The sequence below is a fragment of the Eretmochelys imbricata genome, chromosome 1, assembly GCF_965152235.1.
Source record: "Eretmochelys imbricata isolate rEreImb1 chromosome 1, rEreImb1.hap1, whole genome shotgun sequence".
Lineage (NCBI taxonomy): Eukaryota > Metazoa > Chordata > Testudines > Cheloniidae > Eretmochelys > Eretmochelys imbricata.
This window is the reverse complement of record NC_135572.1, coordinates 4,678,093-4,694,951: the sequence shown is the minus strand read 5'-3', so window position 1 is coordinate 4,694,951 and position 16,859 is coordinate 4,678,093. Positions and strand designations below refer to the sequence as shown.

Genomic DNA, 16,859 nt, shown 5'->3' with positions numbered 1-16,859 from the left:
ACATACCCTCTGTCTGACCGAGGGCAGCACAGATTGCCCCTGCTATCAGACGGGAGGGGTTATTACTCTGGGTTTAAAACAAGGATGTGCGAGAGCAGTTCCATTGCATGTCACGTTCTTGGGGATTCAAAGCATGGTTTGTTAGACAGGAGGGGAGGAGAAGATACTCAGATTCTATGGCCATGATCAGCAGCCCAGAAATGCTGATAGACAAATTAGTATGTGTAAGCTTTGGCTCTTCCCTTTTCTCTCCAGTGTTATAGTAATGCCAGACCACTATATCAAGTCTGCAAGATTCAATTTGCCCTGACAATATGAATGTCTATTATTGACAAATCATTTCTTCACTCCCGGGGGAGGTACTTGAGCTGTAGTTCTCTGGGATTAATTTTCTGCTCATCCCATGGCTCACAGAGCTGAGGGAATTTTCTGGGAGTCCTGGCCAGTCCTCAGGGACTGTACAAGGGAATCATAAAGGTTGCTGCCCAGCACACTGAGTGTCAGACATGGGAGATTCATACACTGATTCTCAGGGCTGTGTCTTCCTGTCGCAATAAGGAGATTTCCTCTCTCTGCTGAGCAGGATTTCAGTGAGTCACCTGTTTCTGCATTAAAGTTAATGCTGGGGGCTCAAGAAGGGTTCCAGGGTTCAAGTCAAAAACTATCTGGGCAGCAATTCACCAGCACAGCAACTTAAACTATTTAGTATTGTCAGAAACACCAAGGGATTTACCTGGTAAAATTGGAACTACAAAATTATTGTAAATAGTTTAGACACTTTTTTTTTTTAAGATCAGTTCCTTCATACTCTTTCAGAGCTCTACACAATAGAGATCTCTGTAGCAGGATGTGAAGCTGTGATTTTTACAATTGAGAGCCAAAAGTTAAACACTAAGGTTGAAATCTTGATCCCATTCAGTTCAATGACGGAACTCTCAACAGAACCCTAAATGCATATTAGGGACTTAAATAAATGGCCTGATTCACACTGGCCAGGAGCTTCTAGGGACTTTAACTGGAGTCGTCCCGTGGCCTCTATGGATGGGTGAGCTTGTTTGGACCAAAGAAGAACTGACAGGAGAGTTGCTAAAATCTCAAACTCACAGGCTTAGAAGTTCAGAACAATGGGGATAACAAGTTTGTGTTTTTTTGGTGGGAGGAGAGGGGTCTGATCTCTCCATGCCCCTGCATCTCTGGTTCTGGAGAGAATGAGAAGCACCAAAAGGCAATTAAACAAAAAGCAAGTTTCTGGGTCAGAGGAAAGTGTGTGGTTGTAAATCTGACTGGGAAACTCCAGGAAAGCACAGTGTGTGTGTGTGGGCCAGGGTGGGGACATGCAGTATCCAAATCACAATGGCAGTCCTGAAACTGAGCGAAATTGGGAATACACATCCTGCCGAATGCACAGACCAAAGAGGCGCAATGAGGTCTCCTGGAGTGGCAGCTGTCTCAGACTGTAATGGAATGTAGACAACACTGCAGCAGATGGTCTCTGACACCATCCCTATTCTGGACCATCCCTCTTCCCGTGAGCAACCCCACTATAGACTTGTGACAATGTCAGCAACTGTCAAAATGGAAAAGTAGCTTCTGGAAGGTATGTCTGGGTTTCTCACTGGCTTCAATACATTAAAGCTTTGTGTGACTAATTCTTCCTCAAAACAATACTGTCTCCATGTGGCATGGCTGGAAGTTGTGGGGGTTGGGGGCCTACATGGGCAGGCGGGCAGTACTGGGAGTTGTGGGGCAGGGAGTGGGATGTGTAAGGACAAGCGAGAAGTGCTGGTGGTTGTGAGGGCAGGGAGCGGCATGCACACAGACAGTCAGGCTGTGCTCTTGACATTGAATTTGTATTTGTGATTGTTGGTCCGAGGCCAGCACTGAGACCTTTCCTGGCCCCAAGTGAGTTTGGGAGGGTCTCAGGGTCTTTTTGCCCGGGCAAGCCACAAAACTGCAGCCTGGGTGTCACGACCTTCACTCAGTTTTGTTTCCAACTGTTGTTGTTGTTGTTATGTAACTTCAGGCCTTTCCCCGGTGGAAAGAACCACTGATTTTTTTGCAAAAAGAACAGGAGGACTTGTGGCACCTTAGAGACTAACCAATTTATTTGAGCATAAACTTTCATGAGCTACAGCTCACTTCATTGGATGCATTCAGTGGAAAGTACAGTGGGGAGATTTATATACACAGAGAACATAAAACAATGGGTCTTACCATACACAATGTAACCACAGTGATCAGGTAAGGCGAGCTATTACCAGCAGGAGAGCGGGGCGGGGGGGGAACCTTTTGTAGTGATGATCAAGGTGGGCCATTTCCAGAAGTTGACAAGAATGTCTGAGGAACAGTGGGGGATGGTGGGGGGGAATGAACATGGGGAAATAGTTTTACTTTGTGTAATGACCCATCCACTCCCAGTCTCTATTCAAGCCTAAATTAATTGTCTCCAGTTTGCAAATTAATTCCAATTCAGCAGTCTCTCATTGGAGTCTGTTTTAGAAGTTTTTTGTTGAAGAATTGCAACTTTAAGGTCTGTAATCGAGTGACCAAAGAGATTGAAGTGTTCTCCGACTGTTTTTTGAATGTTATAATTCTTGACATCTGATTTGTGTCCATCTATTCTTTTACTGTCCAGTTTGGCCAATGTACATGGCAGAGGAGCATTGCTGGCACATGATGGCATATATCACATTGGTGGATGTGCAGGTGAATGAGCCTCTGATAGTGTGGCTGATGTGATTAGGTCCTATGATGGTGACACTGCACCCCTTATTCTTCATAGTGTTATTATTATCATATAATTATAACATAATTATAATACATTTTATGCAAGGTGGGTCATGTAAGATGTCATTGGAAAAGTTATGATTTTCTGAATATCATTATCCTCTTTGTGTGCAAATATCTTTTTTCTATCTGAAGTTATGAATATTGAGTATGTATCTACTTCCCAAATGCAGTTACACCTGGGTAACGCACACTAAGCAAGATGCTTTCAGTCTAGACTCCTGGATTGTGAAGGGGACAACGGTCCATTAGGGAAAACAGTAGGCCTGAGGAAAAACTTCTCTCCCTCCTGGTGAGCCTTCCTGAGAGCTCTTCAGACAGACTATAAGTAATGGATGTTGTGACTCTACAAGAGCATGTGACCAGGTCACATAACTCTGACTCCATCTTGGGATGTTTGTATTTTTCCCACAAACTGGTATGAGAAGCAAGTTTTGAAAAAAGGATTCCTGTCATATACTAAAGCTAAATAAGTCTGTGGGTGACATCATTGGTGGTTCTTAACTCCCCAAACAAGAGGCTTCTTGGTAACACCTGTGGAAAAAAGACTGAACTGGGGTAGTGCTGGACCCAGGCTAAAGGGATTTCCAACCTATGTATGGGAACCTGGGAAACCCAAGCTCCAAAGCAAATGCAGGTTGTGCCTTGAGAATCTGCCAGATGCCTTGTATCCTCAATCAGGTTGAGAAATTGCTCATTCATAGACAACCTACTGGGAACCCATCACACATTGTCATCAGCTGCTTCAATCTCCCATCGCACTCTGACCCCTCTATCCACACTCTTCTTCCCCATCCCAGGCTGCCCCAATTCCAATATCACGCTGGTCTCCAGTACGTCCTCCATACTCCCCCATAATCGCTGGCACCAACCATCTCTCACCCTCCCCACAACTCTTCCTTTGAAAGGGGTGAGGTGCCTCTTGTCACACCTTCTCCCTTGGACAGGAGGTAATCAGTGACTATGTCTCACCAGTGAGAAATCTTAAACGTGAGTGGCAAAAGACAAGGCACTTCTGCGACTTTTCTTGTTACACCCATACACAAGGCATGGTGTTTCCAGGACTGTTACACAGGAACAACTTGTAAGCTGAAAAGTATGCACATTATGCAATGGGAGTGGTCAGTTCTGGGACATGTGAGGGCCTAGATAAATACAGCTGCCATGTGGAGAAACCACAGGGACACAGGCATTAAACCCAGGATGCCCTGGGACCATTTCCTAGCCAGCCCTGCTACCCATTCACAGTAATGGTTTTACATTCATTCCTCACTGCAGAGACTTTATCGGGTCAAATAATTATTTTTCTCACCCAAAATGTTCATCCATGCAGTGATTATGCGATCCCCCAGCCTCATGAAATATACACTTAGTGTGACATTTCCAATTCGCCATGGTCACATGAGAATTTCTCCTCATAGGGCTAAATTCAACCTGGTCAAGAATAGAAAATTTGCCTTCAGTAAGCTGAGACAAGAGCTTGCAGGCAAAATGCCTCCAGCTGACTTCAGATGACATGTTTGGAGATTCAAAAGCCAGAAGGGACCATTGTGATCATCTTGTCTGTTCCAACGGTTAATTACTCTCACCAATAAAAAATATATGCCTCACTGTTTAAAAATGGCATCTTATTTCAAGTCAGAATTTCTTCAACTTCAACTTTCAGCCACTGGATCCCATCACTCCTCTGAATACTAGGCTGAAAAGTCTAGTATTAAATATTTGTTCCCCGTGTAGGTACTTACAGACGGTTATCAAATTTCCTCTAACCATCTTTGTTAAACTAAATAGATTGAGATCCTTAAGTATATTACTGTAAGGCAGGTTTTCTCATCTTGTAGTAATTCTTATCACACTTGGATGTTGGTACATTGAAGAGGGTTCAGACTTCTTTAATCATGGACACCAGAACTGGAAACAGGATTCCAGCAGCATTTGCACCAGTGTCAAATACAGAGGTAAAATAACGTCTCTGTCTCTCCTTGAGATTCCCCTGGTTATCGTCCCAGGATCAGATTGGCTGTTTTGGCCACAGGGTCACATTAGCTAATTATCCTTTCAGGCTCCCTAATCTTTTTCAGTCATTGCACTTCCCGTGATAGTTCCCCATCGTGTAAGCATCGCCTGCATTCTTTGTTCCTAGATGTAGATATTTACATAGCTCTATGAGAACGCATATTATTTCCTTCAACCCTGTTTACCAACCAATCCAGATTGCTCTAAACCAGGGGCCTCTCCTCTTCATTGTTTACCATACTCCCAATTTTTGTGTCATCTGAAAACTTCAGGTATGAGAAGGGCTAGAATCTGAGTTGCTGACACATGTCTCTGCTTACACTTGTCAGTTAGGTCCTGTAACTTATGTCTCAGACAAAGCTGGATGCCTTCAAGAAAGTGTCTCACCAAAAGAAACAAGGGAAGTAACAGGGGCAGGCTTTTAACCCTAAATATGAAGACCCTTGTGCTCTTTGTGCCCATTCTGCAGAGCACAGTGTCATAGCCCAGCATGATAATCACTATTTTCCTTAGGGAACTTGGCTCCTTTCCAATACATGAATGGCACTGTGGACTACAACTATGGTCCATCTAGTCCAGTGTCCTCTCTCTAACACTGACGGCCCTAGGAGCTGCAGAAGAAGGTGTAAGAAACCCAGTAGTAGGTGGATGGGGGGGATGACCTGACAATCCTGACAGCATCACCCGAATGCCTAACAGCTAGAGACTGGCTTGTGCCCTGAAACACAGGGGTGTATAGGCTTTCCAAAATGTTTATTTAGCTGTAACTATTCTAACTGGATAATCTCACTATGTAAATGTCCAAACTCTTCTTGATTCTTGCTTAGCTTATGGTCTGAACAACCTCTTGTGGCAACAAGTTCCTCAGTCACATTGGGCACTGAGTGAAGAATGCATTCTATTTTTATCTGTTTTGAATGGGCCATGTTTCAGTGTAACGTCATGAGACAGGGAGAACATATCATCGATCAGCTCTTTACCAGTGAATATTTTATAGACTTTTCTCATGTCCCCTCTTATTCATCTCCTTTGTAAGGTAACAATCCCAGTCTTTTCAACCTATCTTCATATGAGTTTCCCCCCAGGCCCTTAATCATTCTTGTTGCCCTTCCCTAAACCTCTCTGGTCCTGCAATATCCTGTACGAGAAGGGTGCCTGGTACTACACAGAGGAGTCCAGAGGATGGTGAAACATTGACTGACTGATCTCATGGCATTGTATTTTCTGTATGATTTTGTACCCCACTCCTCCTGCATCCCGATATTTTGCTCAGTTTCTGTCCCTGCTTGCACTGTGAGCAGGGTTTCACAGAGCTGTATACCATGATGCCCAGGCCCCTGTCAGCATTTTGAGGAGTTCAAGTTTATACCTCCAATGGGCATAAACACTGCAGTTACTGACACTGAAATTCATCTGCCAGCATGCTGCCCATTCCCCTGGCGTTGTTAGCTCCCTCTGAGGACTTCTTTAGGCTGGACTATGACTGAAATATTCTGGTGCCATCTGTAAATGTTGGCAACTTACTGCTCACCCCTCTTTCTAAATTGGTAATAACTATAAAATATTTACTGTAATAATTGTTCTAAAGTGTGTAACCCACCTCGCTGTGTTTCTCTCCCTTCACAGGCACCTGGAGCATTTCTGAGTGTGATCGAATGATCAACCATCTCATGGCTGTTTTTAACCTCACCCCCTCTGATCCTCCAGGGTTCATCCTAATGGGCATCCCTGGCCTGGAAGCTGCCCACCTTTGGATTTCCATCCCTTTCTCTATGTTCTACATTATTGGCCTGATGGGAAATTTCATGATTCTCTTTGTTGTCGGCAAAGAGCAGACCCTGCACAAGCCGATGTACCTGCTTCTCTGCATGCTGGCAGTCACAGACATTGGCATGTCTACATCCGCCGTGCCGAAATCACTGTGTATATTTTGGTTCAATTTGAAGGGCATGACTGTGGGTGGCTGTCTCACCCAGACTTTCTTCCTTCACACGGTTTATACGATGCACTCAGCTGTCCTTGTGACAATGGCCTTCGATCGATATGTTGCCATATGTAACCCTCTGAGATACACCACCATCCTCACCAACACATGCATAGCTAATCTAGGGCTCGTGGGTTTGATAAGAGCTGTTCTCTTCATTCTGCCCATGCCCCTGCTCCTGAGGAGGTTGCCATTCTGTGCCAACCACATTATCGCCCACACGTACTGCGACCACATAGCTGTGGCAAAGACGTCGTGTGGGGACATCACAGTCAACAGGATGTATGGCTTGGTGATAGTGTTTTTAGTCATTGGGTTAGACCTGGCACTCATTGTCCTGTCATATGGCCTGATTATCAGGGCTGTCCTCAGAATCTCCTCCAAGAAAGCCCATCAAAAAGCCCTCAACACCTGCACAGCCCACATCTGTGTGATGCTGATTTCTTATACTTCTGTCCTCTTAACCACTCTGATTCATCGGTTTGGAGAGGGCATCGCTCCCCATGTCCACATCATCTTGGCTAACCTCTATGTCCTCCTCCCACCCATGCTCAACCCTATCATTTATGGGGTCAGAATCAAAGAACTTCGTGACAAAGTGGGCAAATACACCTGCAGAATATGATAGCTGGGGGCCAATGACTTTAAACCTGTGTGACAAGAGGGCAAAAGGAGATCTCCTTGTTAATTATGAGTGCTCTCTCCTAGTTTGGTTGAACACAAGATTGTGGAAGTTCGCAGTCTGAGAAATTCCTTACACCTAATTTCTTATGACTCAATGACCAAGCACTGCTCTTTCTCTTGCTGAGTTCCCTCTCTCTGACCATCACCTGATCTTTCAGTGTCACCCATCAGCTTCCATCCTCTCTCCTGCTGCCACTCGGCCTCTCTATGGCTGTCAGACTACCAGAAGATACTGCACCTTTCTGAAGCAGGGTGGCTTCCCTATGTGAATTGGGTCCTTGTCCATTTGACAAGATTAAACCACATTTTCTGATAGCCAAAGACAAATAAAGCAACTACAGTGCTGCATTTCTTTATCATATGTACAGTGATCTGGTGAACAAAATTTACCTGATTTTCTACATCCAGTCCCTAAAGAATCCTGGAGGGGAAACCAAATGTTTCCGTTGGAAAGTGCTAATACAGGAAAGCTGCTGCAGGGATTGAGGACCTTCTACTAGAGCTAATTAGCGAGAGTTGTGAAATTGTGTGGTTTTGAGAACTGGACTGTGGTTCCCTGAATTGCAGGGAACCACCATATGATGTGCACTCAGCCAGTATGAACTAATAAAATAGAACACCTAATAGTAATGGGTTAATTGGAAAGCAAGCTTTTAGATGCAAAGTCAAAATCTAGGTGGCAGTTTCTGTGAATCATAATGGGAGGAAGGGAAAGGCAAGTAAACAAGTGAGAATGAAAGAAGATAAATGGATGAAATCCTTGAGTCTAGATGCCTCTGATAATAGATGTTTATTGAAAGTTAAGAAAAGTGATGACCCGGTAGGGGTCATTATGTCCTACATGTGTTGTACAAGGTATAAAAGATTAGCTGATACACTGTACTTTGGAGCAGTCTTCTGAAGCCACCTTGAGGACATTTTTCCTCACACCATTTCTCCCCAGCATGTTAACAACTGGCCTCTGTCAAGCTGTTGTTAATTACTCAATACCATTCCAGATGTTAGACATAGGTAAATAGCTGGACTGTTCTAAACTTATTGCTTAAGTGTTGTCAGTATATAGGCTAGTTTGTCAGGCTGAGACAGAATTTGGGGTTTCAATTTTTGATACTCTCATATCTTACACTAATGTGTGTGAAGAAGAATGAATAAAGACTCTGTGTTTTCCTCTTCTCACAACCAAATAGGGCTTTTAACACAGTGAGAACAGATAAGGGTAGAGCAAAAGTGCTACAGGGTATGGGGGGAGTGTAATATATGAGCATACACTGGAGGGCTGCCTGGCTCTTCTCTCGAGGCAAGGTCAAACTCTAAAAGGCCAAAGAAATGTCTGTTTTTGACCATAGCACAACCTGATTCCTTACCCTTCCCATGGAACACAAAAGATGTGGGATGAAGACCCTAAATTCATGATCTTCCAAAACAGAACATGACCAGAAGTTGCCAAGGGTGTGCCTTGCAGGTAAATTTGGAGCTGCTAAGGAGGAGGAGATGAGAAATGGGAATGGAGAAGGGGGACACAGGGCAAGGCTCTGCGGCATAAGAGCTGGGAATGGGACAGTGGGAAGCAAGGCTCTGTGGTATACATTCTTGCTGGAATCTAACCCCAACATAATATTGTCTGCATTTTGGACTTCTGGTCTTCTGCTTTCTGTGACAAGAACCAGGGGAGGGAGTGAAGGGAAAGCCCTCTACCATGTGTGCTTAAATCATAGAATCATAGAATCATAGAATATCAGGGTTGGAAGGGACCCCTGAAGGTCATCTAGTCCAACCCCCTGCTCGAAGCAGGACCAATTCCCAGTTAAATCATCCCAGCCAGGGCTTTGTCAAGCCTGACCTTAAAAACCTCTAAGGAAGGAGATTCTACCACCTCCCTAGGTAACGCATTCCAGTGTTTCACCACCCTCTTAGTGAAAAAGTTTTTCCTAATATCCAATCTAAACCTCCCCCACTGCAAAATCTAATACATAGCAGTGTTAGAGCTGAATGGGTCTAATATTTATTAAATTTTCTTTCTTTTATAGAAATTAGATACAGTGCTCCTGACAGCTAAAACTAACATGTTCTGACATCTTCTGTCAAATCACTTAACGGACACTGGTTAGGTTTAAATTTTAATGCTAATTCTTTGTTACTAACTCTTGAATACAACAATAGAAAGTAATCTAGATTTTTCTACCATTGTTTCAATCACTGTTTTGCAGTTCACAAAGCTTGGAATAGATCATTTAACGTTTGGAAACATCCTACTAGGGCAAGGCCACATGAGTTTATACTGCATCTGCCAGGGGCTCTAGAGGTTTTACTCCACTACAAATAGACTATAAACAGGAGTGAAACTGACACTTTCAGTTCGGTTTCAATTCACTTTCATGGTATTGCCAACCCCAAATATTCAAAAATCATGAATCAAGCTTACCAAAAATCATGAGATTACATAAAAACAGTAAATGTGGTGATCTTTTTATTTGCCTTCTGCTTTTGGAGCCTTGAGGTTGCACTGGGGTCACATTTTGAAGCTTTCTCCACAGTCACGAGGGCTAGAAATATTTCTTTAAGAAAAAAGGCTGAAATAATCACATATCGACTTGACTCTAGGAGCTTTGGCTTTAAGGAAAACTACAATTATCATGAGACTCGTCATAAAATCATGATAGCTGGAAACACGGGCCATTCTTATGTTCTAAACAAAAAGCAAAGGTCCATCTAGCCCAGCACCCTGTCTTCCGACAGTGGCCAGTGCCAGGTGCCCCAGAGGGAATGAACAGAACAGAGAATCATAAAGTGATCCATCTCCTGTCGCTCATTCCCCGCTTCTGGCAAACAGAGGCTAGGGACACCATCCCTGCCCATCCTGGCTAATAGCTGAAGGGTTAAAATCCATTTTTAATGTAATAACCTGGTATATGGATTTGTGTATAGGCCCAAAGTCCAGAGTTTTATCAAGAGGTCAGAGGCCTAGCAACAGTTAAGATAAAGCAGAATAACCAAAGATAACCTTGCTTTTGCTAAGATATGGCTGGTCAGCAAAATGACAGATGTTGGGGGCAATAATTGTGTCTTCTTCAAAGTTGCAAATAAAACAAAGAAGCCCTGTTTCTGTTGTGTTAGTTTCTTCTGTAGGGAGATGTTCTTCCCACACATCCAACCTTGAGTTTATGAAAAGGTTGGAGCATGTTAGTATAAGATATGGTCTCCTCCCACTTCCCTTTCTCGGGAACCAATGCCTGCCTTAAAACACAAATAAGCAACTTGAAAGACAATCTTTATTGCCATATACTTTCACTGTTTCTTTGCTTTTAGCCCTAGATATGTATCTGTTGGACAATCAAAGGAGCTACTTCATTCCTATGGACCCCAAATTGAATCCAACATATATTCTATACTAATACATTTACTAAAGTACTAATTAAATGCTAAATGTTAATTTGTCAACTTGAGACCATGGGCAGAGACATTATGTAACCTTTGACCACTGGCTACTGCGCTATCATGTCTTGCTGCTCGACCTATCCGGGAGTGTGGGACTGCCTACCCCGTCACTTCCCCCGCCCATGGAAAATCCATACATTCCACTGTAATCAATTGATTGGCCGTGTCTCTGAGCCTAATAAGCGAGGTGACACTCTGTCAGCACTGTACGTAATAAACTCCTACGCTTGACCTCTACACCGTGTGGATTGATGTCCTTCATAGCCATTGACGGACCTATCCTCCATGAACTTTAAGGCTAGTTACTTTACAGAAGGCCCTTCTATACACTTCATACTTCAATATCTGAGCCATCTTATCCAGGGATAAAGATCTTAAACACACTGGGACAGGGATAACATTTTCTGGCATATTCTGAACAGCGCTGACCACAGAGATGCTGCACAGCAGCAAAACTGACGGGCAGAACCTGCCATCTCTCGGGGGTTAAGAGAGCTCCTCTCATCCGACTCTCATGCTCTCTCTTTCTTCATCCTTCCTGACCTTTGTGCTGCTTTTTATGCTGCCAACCACGACATCCTTCCCAATTGCCTGGGACCATTTGCTGGAGTCTCAGAGAGCTGCCTTCTTGGTTTGGCTCCCATCTATCTGAGTCCTCTTTTTTGCAGCATGCAGCAAAGAGATAGGCTGGTCCAGTGGATAGTGAGCTAGCCCTGACTTCTAGGAACATTTGAACCCCCCCCCCAAATACCTTTGAAAATCTGGCCCTTGGTCTGTGTGCCCCTCAGTGCCCCACCTGTACAATGGGCATAACAGCACTGCTTTACCTCAGAGAGGTTGTGAGGAGAAATAGGTTAGACTGGTGATACTCTGCCCGCAGCTCACAAGCTACATGGGGCTCTTTGAAATGTAGCCTGTAGCTCTTCAGGCTCCCCCCCGGAGGACCGGGCACAGCTGATTTGCAGCGCTTCAGGAGGGAGGGAGCCCCTGCTCCTCCCCCGCCCTCCTGGAGCACCGCGAATCAGCTCATTGGAGAACAGGGCTAGTTGAGCTCAGAGACAGAGCAAGCTCCAGGAGGGAGGGAGGGAGAGCTCAGTGGTTTGATCATTGGCCTGCTAAACCCAGGGTTGCGAGTTCAATCCTTGAGGGGGCCATTTAGGGATCTGGGGCAAAAATTGGGGATCGGTCCTGCTTTAAGCAGGGGGTTTGACTAGATGACCTCCTGAGACTCCTTCCAACCCTGAGATTCTATGAAGGAAGCCCTCGTATCCTCAGCCCTTGTGCCAGGGCCAACAAGGAGAAACATTGTAAATAGCACTGCTGCACGGAATGGTAAAGGTATGGATGGAGGGAAGAAGAAAAAACAGCCTAGTGTACCCGTGGAGTCTGAGCCGCCTTCTGTAACTGCTAACACTAGGACCCCAGTTAAAAAACAATTAAAATTCTGTGAAAAATCATGTGCATTCCTCTTGTGTACGTTAGTACCCCCTGCTATGGGCACACCACTACACATGGCGACAGCAACGAAAAAAAGCAAGTCCCTGACAAAAAGGAGCTTGAGAAAGAGGTGAAAAAACTTCAGCTATCTGATTCAACAGTGTCGAGATGGACATTGGCTATCTCAGAACACACTGAAAATATCCTCAAGGAAAGGTTGCCTTCTTCAGAGTTTGTTAGCCTTGCTATGGATGAAAGCCTGGATATCAATGACATCCCACAGTTACTGCCATTTGTCAGAGCTACAACTGCTGATCTTGATGTGATGGATTAATTATTAGTCATGGTTCCCCTGCAAAACGGAACGATTGGAGAGAAAATTAAAATCACCATATTGGACACCTTGAAAAAGTTCAACATACAACGCCAAAAAATTACAGCTACAACACCCGACAGCACTCCTGCTATGCTTGGTAAGAAAAATGAGGTGGTAGCTTTGCTGAAACGGGCACTGAAAACAGATGAGAATGACTTTTTTTGTATCATTGCATTGAGCATCAGCAAGCATTATTTGCAAAATTTCATTCTCTAAATGCTGTGATGATGGACATCGTTCAATTGATTAATTATGTCAGTGCCCGCGCTAGGAACCACCAGCAATTTTGGCTTTTCTGTGAGGAATTTGACACCCAGTATGGGGATTTTGTTTTGCACACTGAGCTAAGATGGCTTTTGCGAGGGCACATGCTAGCACATTGTGGATGTTTTGGAATCATTCAAACTTTTCATTGTTGGGCGGGGAGAAACCAATCAATTTTCTACTCACAACTTGGAGATGCAGATTTGTTGATGGAGTTTGTGGAATTGAAGAGCTCTAATGAATTGGCATGCCAATTCCGCCAAAATACAGATGTGAACTTCTGGAAATCAGTAAGCCATCTTCCAAAAATCTCAAAATTAGCCAGAAGGGTTATTTCAATATTTCCCTCAACTTTGAGAGTAACAAGATTTTGCCTCTTGCTTTCAATCTTTGAAAGTGCAGAGAAGGATGCTTCACATTGCTAACGCACAAAAGAGTCCCTTTAAATTGCTGTTTCAAGCCTAGAACAGAGCTTGTGTCTCAGAGGGATAGCCATACATCAAACAGACAGCCAGGCAATTAAATACGTGCAATACGTAAGTCAGCTAAACTTAGTTTTTGTTGTATTGAAAATTTATTTGAAAATTTTAGAGTATTTGGTTATATTTAGAGGTATATATTTAATATTATTGTATGTGTGTGTTTGGTGGCATGGTGTGCAGGGCATGCAGTAGTCATGTGGCTCTTTTGGTTAATGGTGGTTGCAAATGTGGCTCCGGAATCACAAAACTGACTACCACTGGTTTAGACATTGTGAGGTGCTCAGGTACTATGGTGATAGGGCCGGATAAGTACCACAGATAGAGTGGGAAGTTCTCTCTACCATGGCTAGCTCTTCCCTGGGTTTTGGCCCGTTCTTTTCACCTATTTCCCTCATGTCTCCCTCCTTTTTGAATGTCGTTGGCTGTATTTCTTCTGAGTCCCCAGGATTCTATCGTCTAGTCCTCCTCTCTCCAACTCCAGTGGAGGGATTCCTGTTTTACAGTTTCATCTAAGGACTTCCATATCCTTAATTTAATTACCAGTCCTTTCTTATCTTTATGACCCTGCCCCTGTTAGTAAACAAAATATTGACCCCTGCTCCAGGGGCACAAGCTGGGAGAAGCACCTCTCTGCAGAACTCACATTCCACACAAATGCCACGCAGGTAAGAGCTCTGCCGGGGAGCACACCTCTTGTAGGAAAGCCAGGGGAGAGGCAGGAGTCCATCCCTGCCCCTCCCACATGGGGCTCCTGGTTTAGACGTCAGAGAATCCACATGGGAGAGTCCCAGGGGAGTGTGAAAAGTAACTGTGGGTCCTGCACTTGGAGGTGAAGGGACCTGGATGAACTGTGTTTGGTCCGATTGTGTCACTGAGGGCCAGGTGGCTGGGACACTTGGGTCTCTCAGAGCAGGCATGTGAAGGGATTTGAAGGGTTAATCCCTCCTCGCTAGAACCGACTTTGGAGCTGCTGATCTTCTACCTGGACCTGGAAACTGCCAGTAGTTGAGACCTCCTCTTCCAGGCCTTACTGCCCCACCCCCATCTCCCTGCCCTGGCGGCAGAGGACCCCTCGCCAGAGGTCGGTCCTAGCTGGTGCCAGTCTGAGACCTTCTCCCACAGCAGTGCTTGTCCCACATCCATGGCTCCATTGTAGAATGAGATAACTCTGTCCTTTGACCTTGTGCAGAGACCATAGCGAGTGAGACAGTGCAGCCCTGCCATGCACAGAGTTCATAGACAATGGCTATGCATAGTAGGTGGTTACCATTGTTTATTGGTGGGAAAATAATAGAAAATTGCTCAGAGACAGGTTTATTTTCAAGTTTGTAAATATGCAGGGGGTTGTTTGCCTTGAAGCGTAGAGGGCAGGAGAGAGAGAGAGGGGAGCTGGTTTGTTCCTCAGACACAGAAGGACAGCAAGTAAGCAACCCCCAGCCTTGTGATCCGGAGGGCTCCTGGTAGCAAGAACAGAGCTAGGACTACGGTAAACCACATAGAACAGGTTTTTACTATTGTCTATGTATGCTACCGTATCTCTCAATAAACAACGCATGTTTTTTTTTAGAGCGGGTCTCTTAGTCTCTTAACCAAAGGCCCTTAGTGCAGAACCCCACCCTCACCAGCAGGGTAACACCATGAAGTCACGAGACTTCATCAGACTCTCCTTGGCACTGGCCAAAAAAGCCATCAATCTATTATTGCCCGCAACCAGTCTGTGGCTTGTACTAAAAATATCTGTGACAAAGTCTGAAACTTCGGCATGACTGACCATCTGGTCTCCCTATAGTTCCTGAAAAAAAATATATTACAGGCCAGGATCGCCACTCCCCAGGTGAATGCATTCTGGAAGATGTCGATGGCTGTGGTCATTGCAGGCCACTGACCTGGCTGGAAGCTTCCTCCACAGCATCAGCTTTTCCTCCCCTTTTCCTACCAGCTCTGCCGGTTCTACACAGACACTTCCTGGGGTGTCAGCCTCCATCTTCCGAGCTGGTCACTCCCCACATTCCTTCACGACTTCATCAAAGTTATACCAGTCCCTCCCCAATATGACCAGAAAGCCCAGATATTGGAAATAATTTCCCTCACACATTTATCAAGGTTTAGAATAACCAAGTTTCCACACAAGAATTTCTTTATGAGTCCAAAGGGAAACTGGGTTTGATTACATCCAAAATATAATTACAAGCAGAAACACACTTATGTGTTATATCCTAGGAACAATACTTTTATATGCATTAGCTAAATATTCACCACAGGATCAGGCTTGGGAAGTACCTTCCCATCATGGTGTGACTCCAAAGCGGTAGGGAAAACCCAGACAAAGGAACCCCTGAATATTTTGCTCTTTATAAGAACATAAAAACAGCCATTCTTAGTCAGATAAATGATCCCTCTAGCCCAGTATCCTGTCCTGTGATGGTAGCCAATGCCAGGTGCTTCAGAGAGAATGAACAGAACAGGGAATCATCAAATGATCCATCCCCTGTCGCCCCTTCCCAGCTTCTGGCAGACAGAGGATAGGGACACTTCACATCATGGTTGAAATCCCTGCTCATCCTGGCTAATAGCCACTGATGGACTGATCCTACATGAACTTATCTAGTTATTTTTCAGACCCTGTTCTAGTCTTGGCCTTCACAACATCCTCTGGCAAAGAGTTTGAAAAGTTGTCTGTGTGTTGTGTGAAGAAATACTTCCTTTCCTTTCTTTTAAACCTGCTGCCTATTAATTTCCCCGAGAAATTATGTTCATCTACGTGTCTGACAACTTTGTTCTTTCCTATAGTATTAAGTTTGCAAATTAATTCCATTTCTTCATTGAAGTCTGTTTTTGAAGTTTTTTTGTTGAAGAATGGCCAGTTTTAAGTCTGTTATTGAGTGTCCAGGGAGATTGAAGAAACGGCAGAACTGGAATTAATTTGCAAACTTGACACCATCAAATTAGGCCTGAATAAAGACTGGGAGTGGCTGGGTCACTACAAAAATAATTTCCCCTCTGTTGATAGTCACACCGTCTTGTCAGCTGTTGGGAATGGACCACATCCACCATGATTCCTTGTTAGCACTACAAAAAGTAATTTTCCCTCTGTTGATATTAATCCCTTCTTGTCTACTGTTGGATATGGGCCACATCCATCTTAATTGAAATGGCCTTGTTAGCTCTGACCCCCCCGCTCCCGACTTGGTAAGGCAACTCCCATCTTTTCATGTTCTGTGTATTTATACCTGCCTACTGTATTTTCCACTCCATGCATCTGAGAAAGTGGGTTATAACCCACTAAAGCTTATGCCCAAATACATTTGTTAGTCTCTAAGGTGCTACAAGGACTCCTCATTGTTCTTTTTTTTGGTCAGTTTGTAACTCTGAGGTTCTACTATTATTGGAAGAC

General features: G+C 44.3%; 1 protein-coding gene across 1 annotated transcript; it reads left to right on the top strand.

Annotated features, from left to right (window-relative positions):
- The first annotated feature begins 6,473 nt into the window (after nt 1–6,473).
- LOC144278461 (olfactory receptor 52P1-like) lies at nt 6,474–7,412 on the top strand. The gene has a single exon (XM_077839773.1). It carries the CDS (start codon nt 6,474–6,476, stop codon nt 7,410–7,412), a length of 939 nt encoding a protein of 312 aa, XP_077695899.1.
- Nucleotides 7,413–16,859: the final 9,447 nt, after the last annotated feature.